At 39.4% G+C, this 24,953-nt stretch overlaps 1 protein-coding gene and 1 non-coding gene across 2 annotated transcripts; both read right to left on the bottom strand.

Annotated features, from left to right (window-relative positions):
* Positions 1-2,850: 2,850 nt before the first annotated feature.
* On the bottom strand, positions 2,851-2,958 carry LOC148546453 (small nucleolar RNA R71). The gene has a single exon (XR_015900247.1). It is a non-coding gene; the product is annotated as a small nucleolar RNA R71 (small nucleolar RNA).
* Positions 2,959-10,059: 7,101 nt separating this feature from the next.
* On the bottom strand, positions 10,060-12,677 carry LOC107616081 (uncharacterized). The gene is made up of 3 exons (XM_016318082.1): positions 12,396-12,677; positions 10,505-10,661; positions 10,060-10,355 (listed from the first exon to the last, which is right to left on the bottom strand). The coding sequence occupies exons 1-3, from the start codon at positions 12,675-12,677 to the stop codon at positions 10,060-10,062; spliced, it is 735 nt and encodes a 244-aa protein (XP_016173568.1).
* Positions 12,678-24,953: the final 12,276 nt, after the last annotated feature.

The raw sequence follows: 24,953 nt of genomic DNA on the forward strand, positions 1-24,953 counted from the left end.
TTCCCGATTATGAACTCGTGCCTGACAACCACTTCCGTTCTACCTTAGATTGAATGAGTATCTCTGGGATTCCTTAATCAGAGTATTCGTGGTATAAGTTAGAATCCATGGACGGCCATTCTTGAGATTCGGAAAGTCTAAACCTTGTCTGTGGTATTCCGAGTAGGATCTTGGAAGGGATGGCTGCGACAAGCTTCAAACTCGCGAGTGCTGGGCGTAGTGACAGACGCAAAAGGATCAATGGATCCTATTCCAGTATGATCGAGAACCGACAGATGATTAGCCATGCAGTGACAGCGCATTAGACCATTTTCACTGAAAGGACAGGATGTAGCCATTGACAACGGTGATGCCTAACATATAGCTTGCCATAGAAAGGAGTATGAATGATTGGATGAAGACAATAGGAAAGCAGAGGTTCAGGAGGAACGAACGCATCTCTATACGCTTATCTGAAATTCTCACCAATGAATTACATAAGTATCACTATCTTTATTTTATATTTTATTTATCTTTTAATTATTAAATCTCTATAATCAATTGAATCCGCCTGACTGAGATTTACAAGGTGACCATAGCTTGCTTCAGACCGACAATCTCCGTGGGATCGACCCTTACTCACGTAAGGTTTATTACTTGGACGACCCAGTGCACTTGCTGGTTAGTTGTGCGAAGTTGTGACAAAGAACTAAGATTATGAACGTGCGTATTGAGTTTTTAGCGCCGTTACCAAGGAATGAAACCGTCACAATTTCTACGCACCAAGTTTTTGGCGCCGTTGCCGGGGATTGTTCGAGTTTGGACAACTGACGATTTATCTTGTTGCTCAGATTAGGTAATTTTATTTTAATTTTAAGCTTTTTATTTCTTATTTTCGAAAAAAACCAAAAAAATTAAATAAAATCATAAAACCAAAAATAATTTGATGTTTCTTGTTTGAGTCTAGTGTCAATTTTTAAGTTTGGTGTCAATTGCATATTTTCATAATTTTCTTGCATTTTTCAAAAACTCATGCATGTGTTCTTCATGATCTTCAACTTGTTCTTGACAAGTCTTCTTGTTTGATCTTCATATTTTCTTGTTTTGTGCCTTTTCCTGTTTTTCATATGCATTTTCAATTTGGTAGTGTCTAATTATTGAAAATTTCTAAGTTTGGTGTCCTGCATATTTTTCTTTTCTTAAAAATTTTCAAAAATAAGTTCTTGGTATTCATCTTGACATTCAAAGTGTTCTTGGTGTTCATCTTGACATTCATAGTGTTCTTGCATGCATCATGTGTTTTGATTCAGAATTTTCATGTTTTGAGTCTTTTTATTGTTTTTCTCTTTCATCATTAAAAATTCAAAAATAAAAAAATATATCTTTCCCTTTTTCTTCTCATCAAATTCGAAAATTTAAGTTGACTTTTTCAAAAAAAATTTAAAATCTAGTTGTTTCTTATGAGTCAAATCAAATTTTCAATTTAAAAATTCTATCTTTTTCAAATCTTTTTCAATTTTTTCTTCATATTTTCGAAAACTTTATTATTGATTTTCAAAATCCTTTTCTTATTTAGTTCTATAATTTCAAAATCTTTACTAACAATTAATGTGATTGATACAAAAATTTTAAGTTTGTTACTTGCCTATTAAGAAAGGTTCAATCTTTAAAGCTTAAATCATGTCTTTTTGTTTCTTGTTAGTCAAGTAATCAACTTTAATTTTCAAAATCAAAATCTTTTTTTTTTAAATTTCTTTTTCAAATCTTTTTCAATTATATCTTTTTCAATGTCAATCACATCTTTTTCAAAATCAATTTCTAAATCTTTTCTAACTTCTTTTCTAACTTTCTATCTTTTCAAAATTTGATTTTCAAATCTTTTTTCAATTAATCACTTAACTTATTGTTTGATTTTAAAAGTTTACTATTTCAATCATATCTTTTTCAAAACTACCTAACTAATTCTATCTCTAATTTTTTAAAATCACCTTCATATTTTTTAAAATTCCTTTTTAAATTAACTAATTATTTTAAATTTAATTTAATTTGATTTAATTATTCCTTTCTTAATTTTTGAATTTTTAATTTTAATTCTAATTTAAAAACAAAAATACTTTTATTTTATTCTATCTAATTTTCAAAAATTCTTCTCCCTCACCTCCTTCTATTTATTTATTTATTTACTAACACCCCTCTTCATCTAAGAATTCGAACCTACTCCTCACCCTTGTGTTTGGATTCTCCTTCTTCTATTCATATCTTCTTCTACTCACATAAAGGAATCTCTATCCTATGACATAGAGGATTCCATATTTTCTTTTCTGTTTTCTTCTTTTTCATATGAGCAGGAACAAAGATAAGAACATTCTTGTTGAAGCTGATCCTGAACCTAAAAGGACTCTGAAGAGGAAGCTAAGAGAAGCTAAAACACAACACTCTGAAGAGGACTTTACAGAAATTTTTGAAAAAGAAGGAGACATGGCCGAAAATAATAACAATGCAAGGAAGATGCTTGGTGACTTTACTGCACCAAATTCCAATTTACATGGAAGAAGCATCTCAATCCCTGCCATTGGAGCAAACAATTTTGAGCTGAAACCTCAATTAGTTTCTCTGATGCAACAGAACTGCAAGTTTTATGGACTTCCATCAGAAGATCCTTTTTAGTTCTTAACTAAATTCTTGCAGATCTGTGATACTGTTAAGACCAATGGGGTTGATCCCGAGGTCTACAGGCTTATACTTTTCCCATTTGCTGTAAGAGACAGAGCTAGAATATGGTTGGACTCTCAACCTAAAGATAGCCTGAACTCTTGGGATAAGCTGGTCATGGCTTTCTTAGCCAAGTTCTTTCCTCCTCAAAAGCTTAGCAAGCTTAGAGTGGACGTTCAAACCTTCAGACAGAAAGAAGGTGAATCCCTTTATGAAGCTTGAGAGAGATACAAGGAACTGACCAAAAAGTGTCCTTTTGACATGCTTTCAGAATGGACCATCCTGGATATATTCTATGATGGTCTGTCTGAATTATCAAAGATGTCATTGGACCATTCTGCAGGTGGATCCATTCACCTAAAGAAAACGCCTGCAGAAGCTCAAGAACTCATTGACATGGTTACAAATAACCAGTTCATGTACACTTCTGAGAGGAATCCTATAAGTAATGGGACGCCTCAAAGGAAGGGAGTTCTTGAAATTGATACTCTGAATGCCATATTGGCTTAGAACAAAATATTGACTCAGCAAGTCAATATGATCTCTCAGAGTCTGAATGGATTGAAGGAATCATCCAACAGTACTAAAGAGGCATCTTCTGAAGAAGAAGCTTATGATCCTGAGAACCCTGCAATAGCAGAGGTGAATTACATAGGTGAACCCTATGGAAACACCTATAATCCCTCATGGAGAAATCATCCAAATTTCTCATGGAAGGATCAATAAAAGCCTCAACAAGGCTTTAATAATGGTGGAAGAAATAGGTTTAGCAATAGCAAGCCCTTTCCATCATCTACTCAGCAACAGACAGAGAATTCTGAGCAGAATCCATCTAGCTTAGCAAATATAGTCTTTGATCTATCTAAGGTCACTCTAAGTTTCATGAATGAAACAAGGTCCTCCATTAGAAATTTGGAGGCACAAGTGGGCCAGCTGAGTAAAAGAGTCACTGAAACTTCTCCTAGTACTCTCCCAAGCAATACAGAAGAAAATCCAAAGAGAGAGTGCAAGGCCATTGATTTAACCATCATGGCCGAACCTACAAGGGAGGGGGAGGACGTGAATCCTAGTGAGGAAGACCTCCTAGGACGTCCAGTGACCAATAAGGAGTATCCCTTTGAGGAACCAAAGGAATCTGAGGCTCATCTAGAGACTATAGAGATTCCATTGAACCTCCTTCTGCCCTTCATGAGCTCTGATGAGTATTCTTCCTCTGAAGAGGATGAAGACATTTCTGAAGAGCAAGTTGCTAAATACCTTGGTGCAATCATGAAGCTGAATGCCAAATTATTTAGTAATGAGACTTGGGAAGATGAACCTCCTTTGCTCACCAATGAACTGAATGCATTAGATAGGCAGAAATTACCTCAAAAGAAACAGAATCCTGGCAAATTCTTAATACCCTGTACCATAGGCACCATGACCTTTGAGAAGGCTCTGTGTGACCTGGGGTCAGGAATAAACTTAATGCCACTCTCTGTAATGGAGAAACTTGGGATCTTTGAGGTGCAAGCTACCAGAATCTCATTAGAGATGGCAGACAACACAAGAAAACAAGCTTATGGACAAGTAAAGGACGTGTTAGTAAAGGTTGAAGGCCTTTACATCCCTGCTGATTTCATAATCCTAGATACTGGGAAAGATGAGGATGAATCCATCATCCTTGGAAGACCCTTCCTAGCCACAGCAAGAGCTATGATTGATGTGGACAGAGAAGAATTGATCCTCCAACTGAATGAGGACAACCTTTTGTTTAAGACTCAAGGATCTCCTTCTGTAACCATGGAGAGGAAGCATGAAAAGCTTCTCTCACTGCAGAGTCAACCAAAGCCCCCACAGTCAAACTCTAAGTTTGGTGTTGGGAGGTTCCAACCTTGCTCTGATTATCTGTGAGGCTCCATGAGAGCTCACTGTCAAGCTATTGACATTAAAGAAGCGCTTGTTGGGAGGCAACCTAATGTTATTTAATCATATCTATTTTATTTTCTTCTTGTTATTTCATGTTTTATTAGGTTGATGATCATATGAAGTCACAAAAACTACTGAAAAATCAAAAACAGAATGAAAAATAGCATTGAAAACAGCACACCCTGGAGGAGAGCAGTCTGGCGTTTGAACGCCAGAAACAAGCATCTGTCTGGCGTTTAACACCAAAAACAAGCACCAAGCTGGCGTTAAACGCCAGAAACAAGAATCTGCCCGGCGTTAAACGCTAGAAACAGGCTACATTTGGGTGTTTAACACCAGAAACAAGCAGCAGTCTGGCATTAAACGCCAGGATTGCACAGCAAGGGCATTTTACACGCCTAATTGGAGCAGGGATGTTAAGTCCTTGACTCCACTTGATCTGTGGATCCCACAGGATCCCCTCAAGATCTGTGGACCCCACAGGATCCCCACATCTTCTTCTCTCCTCTTCACACCTTTTCATAACTCTCTTCCCCAAATACCCTTCACCAATCACCTCAATCACTCTTCCCCATCACCCCCTCACCACTCACATCCATCTTTTCTTCCCCATAAACCCCACCTACCTCTAAAATTCAAATTCTTTTCCCTCCCAAACCCAACCCTAATAGCCGAACCCTACAACCACCCTCACTCCTATATAAACTCCTCACTCCTTCTTCATTTTCACACAACACAACCCTCTCTTCTTCTCCTTGGCCGAATACATCTTCTTCCCCCATCTCCTCCATTTTCTTCTTCTTCTACTACTTTCTTTCTTCTTTTGCTCGGGGACGAGCAAACATTTTAAGTTTGGTGTGGTAAAAGCATAGCTTTTTGTTTTTTCATAACCATTTATGGCACCTAAGGCAAGAGAAACCTCTAGAAAGAGAAAAGGGAAGGCAATTGCTTCCACCTCTGAGTCATGGGAGATGGAGAGATTCATCTCAAAGTCCATCAAGACCACTTCTATGAAGTTGTGGCCAAGAAGAAAGTGATCCCTGAGGTTCCTTTCAAGCTCAAAAAGAATAAGTATCAGGAGATCCGACTTGAGATCCAAAGAAGAGGTTGGGAAGCTCTCACCAACCCCATTCAACAAGTCGGAATCCTAATGCTTCAAGAGTTCTATGCAAATGCATGGATCACTAGGAACCATGATCAAAGTGTGAACCCGAATCCAAAGCATTGGCTCACCATGGTTCGGGGGAAATACTTAGATTTCAGTCCGGAAAATATAAGGCTAGCATTCAACTTGCCAATGATGGAAGAGAATGCACGCCCCTACACAAGAAAGGTCAACTTTGATCAAAGGTTGGACCAAGTCCTCATAGACATATGTAAGGAAGGAGCTCAATGGAAAATTGACTCAAGAGGCAAGCCGGTTCAACTAAGAAGGCATGACCTCAAACCAGTGGCTAGGGGATGGTTAGAGTTTATTCAACGCTCAATTATTCCTACTAGTAACCGGTCTGAAGTTACTATAGACCAAGCCATCATGATCCATAGTATCATGATTGGAGAGGAGGTGGAAGTTCATGAGATTATACCTCAAGAACTTTACAAGGTGGCTGACAAGTCCTCCACTTGGGCAAGGTTAGCCTTTCCTCACCTCATATGCCACCTCTGCAATTCGGCTGGAATTGACATAGAGGGAGACATCCTCATTGAAGAGGACAAGCCCATCACTAAGAAAAGGATGGAGCAAATAAGAGATCATGGACCTCAACATGAGCATGAGGAAATTCCTCACCATGAAATCCCTGAGATACCTCAAGAGATGCACTTTCCTCCACAAAACTATTGGGAGCAAATCAACACCTCCCTAAGAGAATTAAGTTCCAATATGGGACAACTAAGGGTGGAGCACCAAGAGCACTCCATCATCCTCCATGAGATTAGAGAAGATCAAAGAGCCATGAGGGAGGAGCAACAAAGGCAAGGAAGAGACATAGAAGAGCTTAAAAGCACCATTGGTTCTTCAAGAAGAGGAAGACGCCACCCTCACTAAGGTGGACTCATTCCTTAATCTCCTTGTCTATTTATTTTACTGTTTTTCAATTTTTGAGCCTTATGTTTTATTGATGTTTGTGTCTTTATTATATGATCATTAGTGTTTAAGTGTTTATGTCTTAAAGCTATGAATGTCCTATGAATCCATCACCTCTCTTAAATGAAAAATGTTTTAATTACAAAAGAACAAGAAGTACATGGTTTCGAATTCATCCTTGAAACTAGTTTAATTATTTTGATGTGGTGACAATATTTTTTATTTTCTAAATGAATGCTTGAACAGTGCATATGTCTTTTGATATTGTTGTTTATGAATGTTAAATATGTTAGCTCTTGAAGAATAAGAAAAAAGGAGAAATATTATTTGATAATCTGAAAAATCATAAAAATGATTCCTGAAGCAAGAAAAAGCAGTGAATACAAAAGCTTGCAGAAAAAAAAAGAAAAGAAAAAAAAGAGAGAAAAAGAAAAAGCAAGCAGAAAAAGCCAATAGCCCTTAAAACCAAAAGTCAAGGGTAAATAAAAAGGATCCAAGGCTTTGAGCATCAGTGGATAGGAGGGCCTAAAGGAATAAAATCCTGGCCTAAGCGGCTAAACCAAGCTGTCCCTAACCATGTGCTTGTGGCGTGAAGGTGTCAAGTGAAAGCTTGAGACTGAGCGGTTAAAGTCAAGGTCCAAAGCAAAAAAAAAAGGGTGTGCTTAAGAACCCTGGACACCTCTAATTGGGGACTTTAGCAAAGCTGAGTCACAATCTGAAAAGGTTCACCCAATTATGTGTCTGTGGCACTTATGTATCCGGTGGTAATACTGGAAAACAAAGTGCTTAGGGCCACGGCCAAGACTCATAAAGTAGTTGTGTTCAAGAATCAACATACTGAACTAGAAGAATCAATAACACTATCTGAACTCTGAGTTCCTATAGATGCCAATCATTCTGAACTTCAATGGATAAAGTAAGATGCCAAAACTATTCAAGAGGCAAAAAGCTACAAGTCCCACTCATCTAATTGGAGCTAAGTTTCATTGATATTTTGGAATTTATAGTATATTCTCTTCTTTTTATCCTATTTGATTTTCAGTTGCTTGGGGACAAGCAACAATTTAAGTTTGGTATTGTGATGAGCAGATAATTTATACGCTTTTTGGCATTATTTTTACATAGTTTTCAGTATAATTCAGATAGTTTTTAGTATATTTTTATTAGTTTTTAAATAAAAATCACATTTCTGGACTTTACTATGAGCTTGTGTGTTTTTCTGTGATTTCAGGTATTTTCTGGCTGAAATTGAGGGACTTGAGCAAAAATCAGATTCAGAGGTTAAAGAAGGACTGCAGATGCTGCTGGATTCTGACCTCCATGCACTCAAAGTGGATTTTCTGGAGCTACAAAACTCCAAATGGCGCCCTCTCAATTGCGTTGGAAAGTAGACATCCAGGGCTTTCTAGAAATATATAACAGTTCATACTTTGCCCGAGTTTAGATGACACAAACTGGCGTTCAACGCCAGTTCCATGCTGCATTCTGGAGTTAAACGCCAGAAACAGGTTGCAAAGTGGAGTTAAATGCCAGAAAAAGGTTACAAACTGGCGTTCAACTCCAAAAGAAGCTTCTACACGTGTAAAGCTCAATGCTCAGCCCATGCACACACCAAGTGGGCCCCAGAAGTGGATTTCTGCATCAATTACTCATTTCTGTAAACCCTAGTAACTAGTTTAGTATAAGTAGGACTTTTTACTATTGTATTTACATCTTTGGATATCTTTGGATTGTCTTTGGATCCTTTGATCACGTTTGGGGGCTGGCCATTCGGCCATGCCTGAACCTTCATCACTTATGTATTTTCAACGGTAGAGTATCTACACACCATAGATTAAGGTGTGGAGCTCTGCTGTTCCTCACGAATTAATACAAAGTACTATTGTTTTTCTATTCAATTCAAGCTTATTCCGATTCTAAGATATTCATTCGCACCTCAATATGAATGTGATGATCGTGACAGTCATCATCATTCCTGACTATGAACGCGTGCCTGACAACCACTTCCGTTCTACCTTAGATTGAATGAGTATATCTAGGATTCCTTAATCAGAGTCTTCGTGGTATAAGTTAGAATCCATGGACGGCCATTCTTGAGATCCGGAAAGTCTAAACCTTGTCTATGGTATTCCGAGTAGGATCTGGGAAGGGATGGCTGCGACGAGCTTCAAACTCGCGAGTGCTGGGCGTAGTGACAGACGCAAAAGGATCAATGGATCCTATTCCAGTATGATCGAGAACCGACAGATGATTAGCCATGCAGTGACAGCGCATTGGACCATTTTCACTGAGAGGACAGGATGTAGCCATTGACAACGGTGATGCCTAACATACAGCTTGCCATAGAAAGGAGTATGAATGATTGGATGAAGACAATAGGAAAGCAGAGGTTCAGGAGGAACAAACGCATCTCTATACGCTTATCTGAAATTCTCACCAATGAATTACATAAGTATCACTATCTTTATTTTATATTTTATTTATCTTTTAATTATTAAATCTCTATAATCAATTGAATCTGCCTGACTGAGATTTACAAGGTCACTATAGCTTGCTTCAGACCGACAATCTCCGTGGGATCGACCCTTACTCACGTAAGGTTTATTACTTGGACGACCCAGTGCACTTGCTGGTTAGTTGTGCGAAGTTGTGACAAAGAACTAAGATTATGAACATGCGTATTGAGTTTTTAGCACCGTTACCAAGGAATGGAACCGTCACGATTTCTGCGCACCAACAATCCTCAAGTGCTCCTCATGTTCTTTCACCATTTTAGAATAAACTAAGATATCATCTATGAAAACCACCACGAATTTGTCCAAAAAGGGACGAAACACTCTGTTCATGTAATCCATGAAAACAGCAGGTGCATTCGTTAACCCAAAGGACATTACCGCAAACTCATAGTGTCCATAGCGTGTCCTAAACGCAGTCTTAGGGATATCATCTTCCTTCACTCTTATCTGATGGTAACCGGATCTCAAATCAATTTTATAAAACACTCCAGCTCCTTGCAATTGATCCATCAAGTCATCTATCCTTGGCAGTGGGTACTTGTTCTTTACTGTTACTTTATTTAACTGTCGGTAATCCACACACAAATGCATTCCTCCATCCTTCTTCTTTACCAATAAAACTGGCGCTCCCCACAGTGATACACTCGGTCGAATGAACCTCTTATTCAGAAGCTCTTCCAACTGAGTCTTTAACTCTACCAGCTCTATCAGAGCCATTCTATATGGCACAATCGACACTGGTCCGGCTCCCGGCACCAATTCGATCGCAAATTCAATTCCCCTTTGAGGTGGAAACTTCGGGATATCTTCTGGGAACACTTCTGGAAAATCTTTAACCATCGGTATCCGATCTAAGTTCTAGGCATCACCCAACGTATCCGTAGCCAACAGAATATAACCTTGACACTCCTCTTCACGACAATGCACCATTACAGAGTTCAGGTAATACCCCGTAGCTACCACTGCCCCATTCTCTCCTTCTGGCATGAACCGAATTGTCCGTTCAAAGCAATCCAACAGAACCCGGTTCTTCGACAACCAATCAAATCCCAAAATCACTTCAAGTCCCACCATTCGTAAACAGATCAAATCGTGCACAAAATCTCTACTCTCAAGCTTGAAATCTACTTGTCTACAACCTGACCTAGTCATAACTGTTTGATGTAGAGTATGTGCATGCAGATCAAAAGGGAACTCTGACGCTTTCAAGCCTAATTCCTCAACTTTAGCAAATGAAAAAATGAATGCGAAGCTCCAGTATCATATAACGCAACTAAGGATTTATCACCAATTAGACATATACCTCTCATCAACGGATATGCCTTGGAGGCATCCTTGGCATTCACAGCAAAGACTCGACCTTGATGTTGACTCTGGCCCGCATTCTGATTCCTCCAACGAGGGCAATCCTTCGCAATGTGGCCAGGCATCCCACACTTGAAGCAACCACCTAAACCAATCTTGCATGAGTCATAAGGGTGCAAACGTCCACAACGATTACAAGCTAAATCCAGAGAATCCTTACTCTGATTTTCTCTTCCTCTAGCATACTGAAACTGATTCTGATTGTTCTTTCTGAAGCCCCCTTGGCCTTGAGGCGTATATCCTTCTCTCTTGAACCTTTGTCCTCTCGGATGAAAATACTTGCCACGCTGGTGCACAAATTGTGAATCACACTTTTCACAACTCGTACCACTGACTAGCAAGTGCACTGGGTCGTCCAAGTAATACCTCACGTGAGTAAGGGTCGAATCCCACGGAGATTGTTGGTTTGAAGCAATCTATGGTTATCTTGTAAATCTTAGTCAGGAAGTCAATTATGTTTATCAGTTGAGTTGCGAATAAACAAGAGAGCATGGATTAAAGGTTACTTGTTATGCAGTAATGGAGAATATGTTGGAGTTTTGGAGATGCTTTGTCTTCTGAATCTCTGCTTTCCTCTGTCTTCTTGTTCACGCACGCACGTCCTCCTATGGCAAGCTGTATGTAGGGGTTCACTGTCGTCAATGGCTACATCCCATCCTCTCAGTGAAGAATATGCTCACATGCTTTGTCACAGCACATCTAATCATCTGTCGGTTCTCGATCATACTGGAATAGGATTCTTCGTCCTTTTGCGTCTGTCACTAACGCCCAACACTCGCGAGTTTGAAGCTCGTCACAGTCATTCGATCATTGAATCCTACTCGGAATACTACAGACAAGGTTTAGACTTTTCGGATTCTCATGAATGCTGCCATCAGTTCTAGCTTATACCACGAAGATTCTAATTAAGAGATCTAAGAGATACTCATTCAATCGTATATAGAACGGAGGTGGTTGTCAGGCACACGTTCATGGTTGAGGAAGGTGATGAGTGTCACAGATCATCACCTCCATCACAGTTAAGCGCGAATGAACATCTTAGATAGGACCAAGCGTGTTTGAATGGAAAACAGAAATACTTGCATTAATTCATCGAGACATAGCAGAGCTCCTCACCCCCAACAATGGAGTTTAGAGACTCATGCCGTCAAAGAATACAAAGTTTTGATCTAAAATGTCATGAGATACAAAATAAGTCTCTAAAAGTTGTTTAAATACTAAACTAGTAGCCTAGGTTTACAGAAAATGAGTAAACTATAGCAGATGGTATAGAGATCCACTTCTGGGGCCCACTTGGTGTGTGCTAGGGCTGAGATTTAAGCAATTCACGTGCATAAGGCCATTTTGGGCGTTCAACGCCAGGTTTGGATCCATTTCTGGCGTTGAACTCCAACTTTTAATCCTTTTCTGGCGCTGGACGCCAGAATTGGGCAGAGAACTGGCGTTGAACGCCAGTTTACGTCGTCTATCCTTGAGAAAAGTATGGACTATTATATATTGCTGGAAAGCCCTGGATGTCTACTTTCCAACGCAATTGGAATCACGCCATTTCAATTTTTGTAGCTCCAGAAAATCCACTTTGAGTGCAGGGAGGTCAGAATCCAACAGCATCAGCAGTCCTTTTTCAGCCTGAATTAGATTTTTGCTCAGCTCCCTCAATTTCAGCCAGAAAAATACCTGAAATTACAGAAAAACACACAACTCATAGTAAAGTCCAGAAATATGAATTTTTCCTAAAAACTACTGAAAATAAACTAAAAACTAACTAAAACATACTAAAAACTATATGAAATTAACCCCAAAAAGCGTATAAAATATCCGCTCATCACACGCCCACGACTAGAGCTCCCTCCATGAGTGTCCTTAGATGCCGCCACGGTCTTGGCATACTCCTCCACTACTCTAGCCTTATTCACCAAGTCAGAGAAGACACAGATCTCTATAGGAGCCACAACAGTCATAATGTTGTTCTTCAAACCCCTCTGGTACTTAACGCATCTCCAACTTTTGTAAGTCTCCGAGTCACCCCGACACACCTGAGAAAACCTACAAAGCTCTTCGAACTTGTTAATGTACTCAGCCACAGACATGGAACCTTGCTTCAGCTGCATTAGCTCCATCTCCTTCGCTTCCCTTGCAGACTCAGGGAAATATTTCTTATAGAAAGCCATTTGGAACACCTCCCATAGAATGTCGGCGTTCTGAAGCTGTAGCAAACGACACTTAGCTTGCCACCAGGGTTGGGCCTCTCCCGCTAGCTAATAAGCGGCAAATTCCACATATTTATTGAGAGGAACATGTTGCGCATGTAAAGCACGCTCCATAGCCTGGAACCAGTGGTCTGCTTCAACAGGATTTGTGGACCCTCGGAAAGTTGGCAGATAAACTTTGAGAAACGTCACCAAGGTCATCGAAACTCCTTCCGTGTTATCGCCGTTACCCTCAGTATTATCATTGGCATTTCCTTCGCCATTCCCATTCCCGGCCGGTTGGCCCAATCTCTACACAGCTTGCAGAGTTGCAGTAGCATTAGCTTCCATGGTATTAGCGAGATTCACCATTGCCACCATGAATTCAGCATGATTATCAGTTGGTTACTCATTCCTACTTTCCCGTGTACGTGTTCGACCTCGCCCGCGAGTAGCCATCTAGGGTTCCTGTCTACACCAAACAATTGATATCAAGGTGATCTGTCTCAATATCAAAAACCTAGTGCTTCAATTATCCCAAACAGGAACTCACAAGCAAGTATGCTATGCAATATCAAACAGATAACCCAATAGCATCAAAGAAAAGACACACAGAGTATGCATTGAAGCACAATCGGTCCATCCCTCAGGCTCACGAGGACGAACCGCTCTGATACCACTAAATGTAACACCCTAATTAGCCTAAGCCTTACCTTGCGTCGTAAAGCAAAGGTTAATCAGAGGTTACGACAGTTCTAAGCTCATACATATAATATATAGAAGAATAATATACTATCTAGAAGCCCGATGAAGGATATAGCTCTAAATCATAGATTTGAAAAGCGCAAAACGTACTAACGAAGCTAATATCTTAAGGCATAAGAAACAGATAAGATACAACAAAATACAAGTATATAATATCATAGGAAACTAGCCTCGACTCGCGGAGTTTAAGCCGGCAAGTCATACCCAAGTATACAGAATCATATAGAAAACTGACAGTTTAAAAAAACATCTTATACAAGTTTTTCTCTCATAATACAAGCCTCTAGGCTAAACAAAATACAAAAGAGAGATGTACGGATAAAACAAAAAGACTCCAAAAGAATCCAAGATCCTCCACTCCTGTCACCATCCAAAGCAACTCACTGAGGTGGGTTACGACCTGCATCTGAAAAACACAACAAATATTTGGTATGAGAACCGGAGGTTCTCAATATGGTAACAGTGCCCAGTGATGTAGGATATAAGATCCCGGGATGACAAAAGGCAATCCTAAGCTCCATATCCATCACAAGATTTAAGCTTAAAGCATTTTAAAACAAGTAAGCATAATATAAACTTTATCATAAGTAAACCAGGTGATCTATCTTAAGGGATTTCTATTCTAACCAAACACCGCTGCCCCACAGCCTTCACCAACCTATCCTCCATGCGATCCCATCGCCACCGCCTTCCGAACCTCCTTAATCCCAATAGAAAACACAGGTAATATACAATGCAAGTAAAACACAAGTAGACGCATATAAGGCAATTAATTCAGATAGCAAATAAGCATGTTATTCAATTAGGCAAGCCATTACAAGTAAACAAGGCACACAAACAGATAGAAAATGCATATGATGAATGCCTGCCCTACTGGCTGTGATATCACATTGTCGGTTCAACTGCCAACCCGACACATCTCCATGGAGACGTCGCCCTTCGGATTTCTCATATGGGAACACCCGAGATATAATGCCCGGATCACTGTCCAGGTACTGGCGCCTGCTCGCCTATAGATCCAAAGGGATGCGAGTGGGATACTCTTGCCTCAGACTTCACATCTCAATGCAAGCAGGATGAACCACCGCCCTTATGCCGCTGCCGCTACCTCAACAAGCGGGATCCAACCACCGTCCTTGTCGGGTGCATTGCGTCTCATATTCTCAGTAAAAACAATATTTCAATGGTTTTCAGAAAATATTTTCAGTGTACATGGATCCATCGTCTCAATCCGAGTCCTCGACTCATCTCAACCACTGTCCATTCATAACTTAGTTTCCAAAGTCAAAAGTTCATCCTTCTTGATCTCATACGTCAATCATCCTCTCCCAATCGTCAAATCATTCTCAGCACGCCAGAAACCTAGGCCTCCATTTTCTAAGTTATCATAAAACCATGTATTAGGATTCCTAAATTATATCTCATGCCCTAATACTCAAAACTAGGCCCAAAAGTCTTATAATGGTGTTTAAGAAGCTTGCAACCTTGTTGGGAAGGTAGAATAGTTGAAAACAATTAAAATTTTGAGAAACAGGACGTGTGCGGCCGCACAAGGGTCTGTGCTTACGCACACTCCTGAGAGTTTTAAACGCGTGTGTACGCACAGGGGTATGCGTACGCACAGGTGTCAATTTTTATAAGGATCTATGCACTCGCACAACCTGTGCCAGCTCCCCCAACAGACTGACCTTCCCGACGTGTGCGTCTGTACAGACCTGTGCGTTCGCACAGGTTGAAGTTTTTCCTTAGATGTGTGCGCGCACAAGCTGTGCTGGCACTGCGAACATAATGCACTTTCCTGCCTGTGCATGCGTGATGAGCGGATAATTTATACGCTTTTTGACATTATTTTTAGTATGTTTTTAGTAGGATCTAGTTACTTTTAGGGATGTTTTCATTAGTTTTTATGTTAAATTCACATTTCTGCACTTTACTATGAGTTTGTGTGTTTTTCTATGATTTTAGGTATTTTCTGACTGAAATTGAGGGACTTGAGCAAAAATCAGATTCAGAGGTTGAAGAAGGACTGCTGATGCTGTTGGATTCTGACCTCCCTACACTCAACATGGATTTTCTGGAGCTACAGAACTCAAAATGGCGCGCTTCCAATTGCGTTGGAAAGTAGACATCCAGGGCTTTCCAGCAATATATAATAGTTCATATTTTGCCCAAGTTTAGAGGATGCAAACTGGCGTTCAACGCCAGTTCTCTACCCAATTCTGGCGTCCAGCGCCAGAAACAAGCTGCAAAGTGGAGTTCAACGCCCAAAATGGCACAAAAGCTGGCGTTCAACTCCAAGAAGGACCTCTACATGTGAAACACTCAAGCTTAGCCCAAGCACACACTAAGTGGGCCCCAGAAGTGGATTTATGCATCAATTACTTACTTCTGTAAACCCTAGTAACTAGTCTAGTATAAATAGGACCTTTTACTATTGTATTAGACATCCTGAGTTTTATCTTCGGATCAGAGTAGTCTTGATTACTCCGGTTCCCCTCTGGGGCCGAGACCAATGAACTCCATTATCACTTATGTATTTTCAATGGTAGAGTTTCTACACTCCATAGATTAACGTGTGGAGCTCTGCTGTTACTCAAAGATTAATGCAAAGTACTACTGTTTTCTATTCAATTCACTTGTTCCGCTTCTAAGATATTCATTCGCACTTCAACCTGAATGTGATGAACGTGACAATCATCATCATTCCCTATGAACGCGTGTCTGACAACCACTTCCGTTCTACATTAGATTGAATGAGTATCTCTTAGATCTCTTAATCGGAATCTTCGTGGTGTAAGCCAGAATGATGGCGGCATTCAAGAGAATCCGGAAAGTCTAAAGCTTGTATGTGGTATTCCGAGTAGGATTCAATGATTGAATGACTGTGACGAGCTTCAAACTCGCGATTGCTGGGCGTTAGTGACAGACGCAAAAGGAGGGTGAATCCTATTCCAGCATGATCGAGAACCGACAGATGAATAGCCGTGCCGTGACAGGGTGCGTTGACCATTTTCACTGAGAGGAGGAGATGTAGCCACTGACAACGGTGATGCCCTTGCATAAACCCAGCCATGGAAAGGAGTAAGACTGATTGGATGAAGATAGCAGCAAAGCAGAGGTTCAGAGGAACAAACGTATCTCTATACGCTTATCTGAAATTCTCACCAATGATTTACATAAGTATTTCTATCCCTATTTTATTAATTATTTTCGAAAACCCCATTACCATTTTATATCCGCCTGACTGAGATTTACAAGGTGACCATAGCTTGCTTCATACCAACAATCTCCGTGGGATTCGACCCTTACTCACGTAAGGTATTACTTGGACGACCCAGTGCACTTGCTGGTTAGTTGTGCGAAGTTGTGAACCGTGGTATTGGCATCATGTTTTTGGCGCCATTACCAGGGAAAGAAAGAGCGATGAATTTTACATAATTAAAGTGTAATCACAATTTCTGCGCACCAAGTTTTTGGCGCCGTTGCCGGGGATTGTTTGAGTTTGGACAACTAACGGTTCATCCTGTTGCTCAGATTAGGTAATTTTCTTTTTGTTTTGTTTTCAAAAATTTTTCAAAAAAAAAATTTTCTTTTGTTTTCGAAAAAAAAAATAATAAAAATAATATTTTCAAAAATAAATTATTCTATGGCTTCAAAACTTTCAAGAATGAATTTTAGAGTTTCATGGTAACATGTTGAATCCTATATGGCTGAAAAGCCATACCCAAACTCCTTTGGGATTGGTCTTCAACTAATCACCTCAATGGATGTAAATCCATTCTAAAGCTTGAATGGCTATTAAGCCATGTCTGACCCTTTGATTGGAGCTTTAGACTAAAGAGCATAAGATTCCTGGAATTCATATTAAAGATTTTGAAATCCTTAATTTTGTTTTTCAAATAATTTTCGAAAAAAAAATACAAAAAAATTAGAAAATCATAAAAATCAAAAATATTTTTTGTGTTCTTGTTTGAGTCTTGAGTCATGTTATAAGTTTGGTGTCAATTGCATGTGCATCTTGCATTTTTCGAAAAAATCATGCATTCATAGTGTTCTTCATGATCTTCAAGTTATTCTTGGTAAGTCTTCTTGTTTGATCTTTGCATTTGCATGTTTTGTGTCTTTTCTTGTTTTTCATATGCATTCTTGGATTCTTAGTGTCTAAGCATTAAAGAATTCTAAGTTTGGTGTCTTGCATGTTTTCTTTGCATTAAAAAAATTTTTCAAAAATATGTTCTTGGTGTTCATCTTGATCTTCATAGTGTTCTTGGTGTTCATCTTGACATTCATAGCATTCTTGCATGCATTCATTGTTTTGATCCATAACTTTCATGCATTGCATCATTTTAGTGTTTTTCTCTCTCATCATAAAAAAATTCAAAAATCAAAAAAATATCTTTCCCTCTTTTCTCTCATAATTTCGAAAATTAGATTTGACTTTTTCAAAACTTTTTAAAATCTAGTTGTTTTTATGAGTCAAATCAAATTTTCAATTTAAAAATCTTATCTTTTTCAAAATCTTTTTCAAAAATCAAATCTTTTTTCATTTTTCTTAGTTATTTTCGAAAATTTCAAAAATATTTTTCTTAATTTTACATCATATTTTCGAAAATAACAATAACAATTAATATTTTGATTCAAAAATTTCAAGTTTGTTACTTGCTTGTTAAGAAAGATTCAAACTTTAAGTTCTAGAATCATATCTTGTGATTTCTTGTGAATCAAGTCATTAATTGTGATTTTAAAAATCAAATCTTTTTTTAAAACTAATTTCTATCCTATCTTTTCAAAAATATCTTCTCATCATATCTTTTTCAAAAATTTGATTTCAAAATATCTTTTCTAACTTCCTAACTTCTTATCTTTTCAAAATTGACTTTCAAAATTTGTTTCAACTAACTAACTAACTTTTTGTTTGTTTCTATCTTTTTCAAAACTACCTAACTAACTCTCTCTCTCTAATTTTCGAAAATATCTCCCCCTTTTTCAAAATTTCTTTTTAATTAAACTAATCATTTTATTTTTTTTATTTGAATTTTCGAAAAACTATTAAACCTTTTCAAAATTAATTTTCGAAAATTACTAACCTTTTTCAAAAACTATTTTCAAAAATCACTAACTCTTTTTCAAAAAATTATTTTCGAAAATTCCCCTTCTCTCTCATCTCCTTCTATTTATTTATTCATCTACTAACACTTCATCTCACCCAAATTCGAACCCCCTCTTCCATTTGTGTTCGAATTTCTTCTTCTTCTTTTCTTCTACTCACACTGGGACCTCTATACTGTGGTAAAAAGAACCCCTATTATTATTATTTTTCTGTTCTCTCTTTTTCATATGAGCAGGAGCAAGGACAAGAACATTTTTGTTGAAGCAGATCCAGAACCTAAAAGGACTCTGAAGAGGAAACTAAGAGAAGCTAAATTACAACAATCCAGAGAGAACCTTTCAGAAATTTTCGAACAGGAAGAGGAGATGGCAGCCGAAAATAATAATAATGCAAGGAGAATGCTTGGTGACTTTACTGCACCTAATTCCAATTTACATGGAAGAAGCATCTCCATTCCTGCCATTGGAGCAAACAACTTTGAGCTGAAACCTCAATTAGTTTCTCTGATGCAGCAGAACTGCAAGTTTCATGGACTTCCATCTGAAGACCCTTTTCAGTTCTTAACTGAATTCTTGCAGATCTGTGATACTGTTAAGACTAATGGAGTAGATCCTGAAGTCTACAGGCTCATGCTTTTCCCATTTGCTGTAAGAGACAGAGCTAGAATCTGGTTGGACTCTCAACCCAGAGACAGTCTGAACTCTTGGGATAAGCTGGTCACGGCTTTCTTAGCCAAGTTCTTTCCTTCTCAAAAGCTGAGCAAGCTTAGAGTGGATGTTCAAACCTTCAGACAGAAAGAAGGTGAATCCCTCTATGAAGCTTGGAAAAGATACAAGTAGCTGACCAAAAAGTGTCCTTCTGACATGCTTTCAGAATGGACCATCCTGGATATATTCTATGATGGTTTATCTGAGCTATCAAAGATGTCATTGGATACTTCTGCAGGTGGATCCATTCACCTAAAGAAAAAGCCTGCAGAAGCTCAAGAACTCATTGACATGGTTGCTAATAACCAGTTTATGTACACTTCTGAGAGGAATCCTGTGAGTAATGGGACGCCTATGAAGAAGGGAGTTCTTGAAGTTGATACTCTGAATGCCATATTGGCTCAGAACAAAATATTGACTCAGCAAGTCAATATGATTTCTCAGAGTCTGAATGGAATGCAAGCTGCATCCAACAGTACTCAAGAGGCATCTTCTGAAGAAGAAGCTTATGATCCTGAGAACCCTGCAATAGCAGAGGTGAATTACTTAGGTGAACCTTATGGAAACACCTATAACTCATCATGGAGAAATCATCCAAATTTCTCATGGAATGATCAAAAGCCTCAACAAGGCTTTAATAATGGTGGAAGAAACAGGTTTAGCAATAGCAAGCCTTTTCCATCATCCACTCAGCAACAGACAGAGAATTCTGAGCAGAATCCATCTAGCTTAGCAAATTTAGTCTCTGATCTATCTAAGGCCACTGTGAGTTTCATGAATGAAACAAGGTCTTCCATTAGAAATTTGGAAGCACAAGTGGGCCAGCTGAGTAAAAGGATCACTGAAATCCCTCCTAGTACTCTCCCAAGCAATACAGAAGAGAATTCAAAAGGAGAATGCAAGGCCATTGACATAAGCACCATGGCCGAACCTGTAAGGGAAGGAGAGGACGTGAATCCCAAGGGGGAAGACCTCCTGGGACGTCCAGTGATCAATAAGGAGTTTCCCTCTGAGGAACCAAAAGAATCTGAGACTCATCTAGAGACCATAGAGATTCCATTGAACCTTCTTATGCCATTCATGAGCTCTGATGAGTATTCCTCTTCTGAAGAGAATGAGGATGTTACTGAAGAGTAAACTGCCAAGTTTCTTGGTGCAATCATGAAGCTAAATGCCAAATTATTTGGCATTGATACTTGGGAAGATGAACCTCCCTTGTTCACCAATGAACTAAGTGATCTGGATCAACTGACATTGCCTCAGAAGAAACAGGATCCTGGAAAGTTCATAATACCTTGTACCATAGGCACCATGATCTTTAAGGCTCTGTGTGACCTTGGTTCAGGAATAAACCTCATGCCCCTCTCTGTAATAGAGAAACTGGGAATCTATGGGGTGCAAGCTGCTAGAATCTCATTAGAGATGGCAGATAATTCAAGAAAACAGGCTTATGGACAAGTAGAGGATGTGTTAGTAAAGGTTGAAGGCCTTTACATCCCTGCTGATTTCATAGTCCTGGATACTGGAAAGGAAGAGAATGAATCCATCATCCTAGGAAGACCTTTCCTAGCCATAGCAAGAGCTGTGATTGATGTGGACAGAGGAGAATTGATCCTTCAATTAAATAAGGACAACCTTGTGTTTACAACTCAAGGATCTCACTCTGCATCCATGGAGAGGAAGCAGAAAAATCTTCTCTCAAAGCAGAGTCAACCAAAGCCCCCACAGTCAGACTCTAAGTTTGGTGTTGGGAGGCCACAACCAAACTCTAAGTTTGGTGTCAAACCCCCATATCCAAACTCTAAGTCTGGTGTTGGGAGGTCTCAACAAAGCTCTGCACATCTGTGAGGCTCCATGAGAGCCCATTGTCAAGCTATTGACATTAAAGAAGCGCTTGTTGGGAGGCAACCCAATTTTTATCTAACTATGTTTTTCTTGGTTATATGTCCTTATAGGTTCATGATCATGTGGAGTCACAAAATAAATATAAAAATTGAAAACGGAATCAAAAATAGCAGAAGAAAAATCACACCCTGGAGGAAGCATCTGCCTGGCGTTCAACGCCAGAACAGAGCATGGTTCTGGCGCTGAACGCCCAAAATGGGCAGTATCTGGGCGCTGAATGCCCAAAATGGGCATCATCTGGGCGCTGAACGCCAGAATTGCACCCTGGAGAGGAGCTGGCGCTGAACGCCCAGAACAAGCATGGTTCTGCGTTCAACGCCATAAATGGCCAGTAAATGGGCGTTGAACGCCCAAAATGGGCACCAACCTGGCGCTGAATGCCCAGAGTTGTGTGCAAGGGCATTTTACATGCCTAATTTGGTGCAAGGTTGTAAATCCTTGAACACCTCAGGATCTGTGGATCCCACAGGATCATCTCAGGATCTGTGGACCCCACAGGATCCCCACCTACCTCCACTCACTTCTTCTCACCCCTCTTTCACACAATCCCATAAACACTCTTCCCCAAAATCCTTCACCAATCACCTCAATCTCTCTTCCCCATCACCTCTTCACCACTCACATCCATCCACTCTTCCCTATAAACCTACCTCATAAACTCCACCTACCTTCAAAATTCAAAACCAATTTCCCACCCAAACCCACCCATATGGCCGAAACCTTTCCCCCCTCCCTTCCCTATATAAAGCCCTCCATTCTTCTTCAAATTCACACAACACAACCCTCTCTTCTCTTCTTGGCCGAAACACAACCCCTTCTCCCTCTCCTCCATTTCTTTTTCTTCTTCATCTATTCTCTCTTTTATTGCTCGAGAGCGAGCAATATTCTAAGTTTGGTGTGGTAAAAGCATAAGCTTTTTGTTTTTCCATTACCATTGATGGCACCTAAGACCGTAGAATCCTCTAGAAAAGGAAAAGGGAAGACAAAAGCTTCCACCTCCGAGTCATGGGAGATGGAAAGGTTCATCTCCAAAGCCCATCAAGACTACTTCTATGATGTTGTGGCCAAGAAGAAGGTGATCCCTGAGGTCCCTTTCAAACTCAAAAGAAATGAGTATCCGGAGATCCGACATGAAATTCAAAGAAGAGGTTGGGAAGTTCTAACAAATCCCATCCAACAAGTCGGCATCCTAATGGTTCAAGAGTTCTATGCTAATGCATGGATCACCAAGATCCATGATCAAAGTAAGAACCCGGATCCAAAGAACTATGTTACAATGGTTCGGGGGAAATACTTAGATTTTAGTCCGGAAAATGTGAGGTTGGCGTTCAACTTGCCAAACATGGAAGAGAACGCACGCCCCTACACAAGGAGAGTCAACTTTGATCAAAGGTTGGACCAAGTCCTTATGGACATATGTGTAGAAGGAGCTCAATGGAAAATTGACTCAAAAGGCAAACCGGTTCAACTAAGAAGACTGGACCTGAAGCCTGTAGCTAGAGGATGGTTGGAGTTCATTCAATGCTCAATCATTCCCACTAGCAACCGGTCTGAAGTTACTATAGACCGGGCCGTTATGATCTATAGCATCATGATTGGAGAAGAGGTGGAAGTTCATGAGGTTATACCTCAAGAACTCTATAAGGTGGCTGACAAGTCCTCCACTATGGCAAGGTTAGCCTTTCCTCACCTCATTTGCCACCTATGCAATTCGGCTGGGATTGACATAGAGGGAGATATCCTCATTAAAGAGGACAAGCCCATCACTAAGAAAAAGATAGAGCAAGAAAGAGAGCCCATTCATGGAGCTCAAGAGGTGTATGAAGCTCATCACCATGAGATCCTGGAGATGCCTCAAATGCATTTTCCTCCACAAAACTATTGGGAGCAAATCAACACCTCCCTAGGAGAATTGAGTTCCAATATGGGACAACTAAGGGTGGAACATCAAGAGCACTCCATCATCCTTCATGAAATAAGAGAAGATCAAAAAGCAATGAGGGAGGAGCAACAAAAACAAGGAAGAGACATAGAAGAGCTCAAGGACATCATTGGTTCCTCAAGAAGGAAACGCCACCATCACTAAGGTGGATTCATTCCTTGTTCTTATTTCTTCTGTTTTTCGTTTTCTATGTTATGTGCTTATCTATGTTTGTGTCTTCATTACATGATCATTAGTAGTTAGTAACTTTGTCTTAAAGTTATGAATGTCCTATGAATCCATCACCTCTCTTAAATGAAAAATGTTTTAATTCAAAAGAACAAGAAGTACATGAGTTTTGAATTTATCCTTGAACTTAGCTTAATTATATTGATTTGGTGACAATGCTTCTTGTTTTCTAAATGTATGCTTGAACAGTGCATATGTCTTTTGAAGTTGTTGTTTAAGAATGTTAAATATGTTGGCTCTTGAAAGAATGATGACAAGGAGACATGTTATTTGATAATCTGAAAAATCATAAAAATGATTCTTGAAGCAAGAAAAAGCAGCAAAGAACAAAGCTTGCAGAAAAAAAATTAGGCGAAAAAAAAATAGAAAGAAAAAGCAAGCAGAAAAAGCCAAAAGCTCTTAAAACCAAGAGGCAAGAGCAAAAAGCCAATAACCCTTAAAACCAAAAGGCAAGGGCAAATAAAAAGGATCCCAAGGCTTTGAGCATCAGTGGATAGGAGGGCCTAAAGGAATAAAATCCTGGTCTAAGCGGCTAAACCAAGCTGTCCCTAACCATGTGCTTGTGGCGTGTAGGTGTCAAGTGAAAACTTGAGACTGAGCGGTTAAAGTCAAGGTCCAAAGCAAAAAAAGAGTGTGCTTATGAACCCTGGACACCTCTAATTGGGGACTTTAGCAAAGCTGAGTCACAATCTGAAAAGGTTCACCCAATTATGTGTCTGTGGCATTTATGTATCAGGTGGTAATACTGGAAAACAAAGTGCTTAGGGCCACGGCCAAGACTCATAAAATAGCTGTGTTCAAGAATCATCATACTGAACTAGGAGAGTCAGTAACACTATCTAAACTCTGAATTCCTATAGATGCCAATCATTATGAACTTCAATGGATAAAGTGAGATGCCAAAACTATTCAAGAGGCAAAAAGCTATAAGTCCCGCTCATATGATTGAAGCTCTGTTTCATTGATAGTTTGGAATTTATAGTATATTCTCTTCTTTTTTTATCCTATTTGATTTTCAGTTGCTTGGGGACAAGCAACAATTTAAGTTTGGTGTTGTGATGAGCGGATAATTTATACGCTTTTTGACATTGTTTTTAGTATGTTTTTAGTAGGATCTAGTTACTTTTAGGGATGTTTTCATTAGTTTTTATGTTAAATTCACATTTCTGGACTTTACTATGAGTTTGTGTGTTTTTCTGTGATTTCAGGTATTTTCTGACTGAAATTGAGGGACTTGAGCAAAAATCAGATTCAGAGGTTGAAGAAGGACTGCTGATGCTGTTGGATTCTGACCTCCCTGCACTCAACATGGATTTTCTGGAGCTACAGAACTCAAAATGGCGCGCTTCCAATTGCGTTGGAAAGTAGACATCCAGGGATTTCCAGCAATGTATAATAGTCCATACTTTGCCTAAGTTTAGATGACGCAAACTGGCGTTCAACGCCAGCTCTCTACCCAATTCTGGCGTCCAGCGCCAGAAACAAGCTGCAAAGTGAAGTTCAACGCCCAAAATGGCACAAAAGCTGGCGTTCAACTCCAA

This window comes from Arachis ipaensis, chromosome B9 (genome assembly GCF_059453495.1).
Source record: "Arachis ipaensis isolate K30076 ecotype BB chromosome B9, ASM5945349v1, whole genome shotgun sequence".
Taxonomy (NCBI): Eukaryota; Viridiplantae; Streptophyta; class Magnoliopsida; order Fabales; family Fabaceae; genus Arachis; species Arachis ipaensis.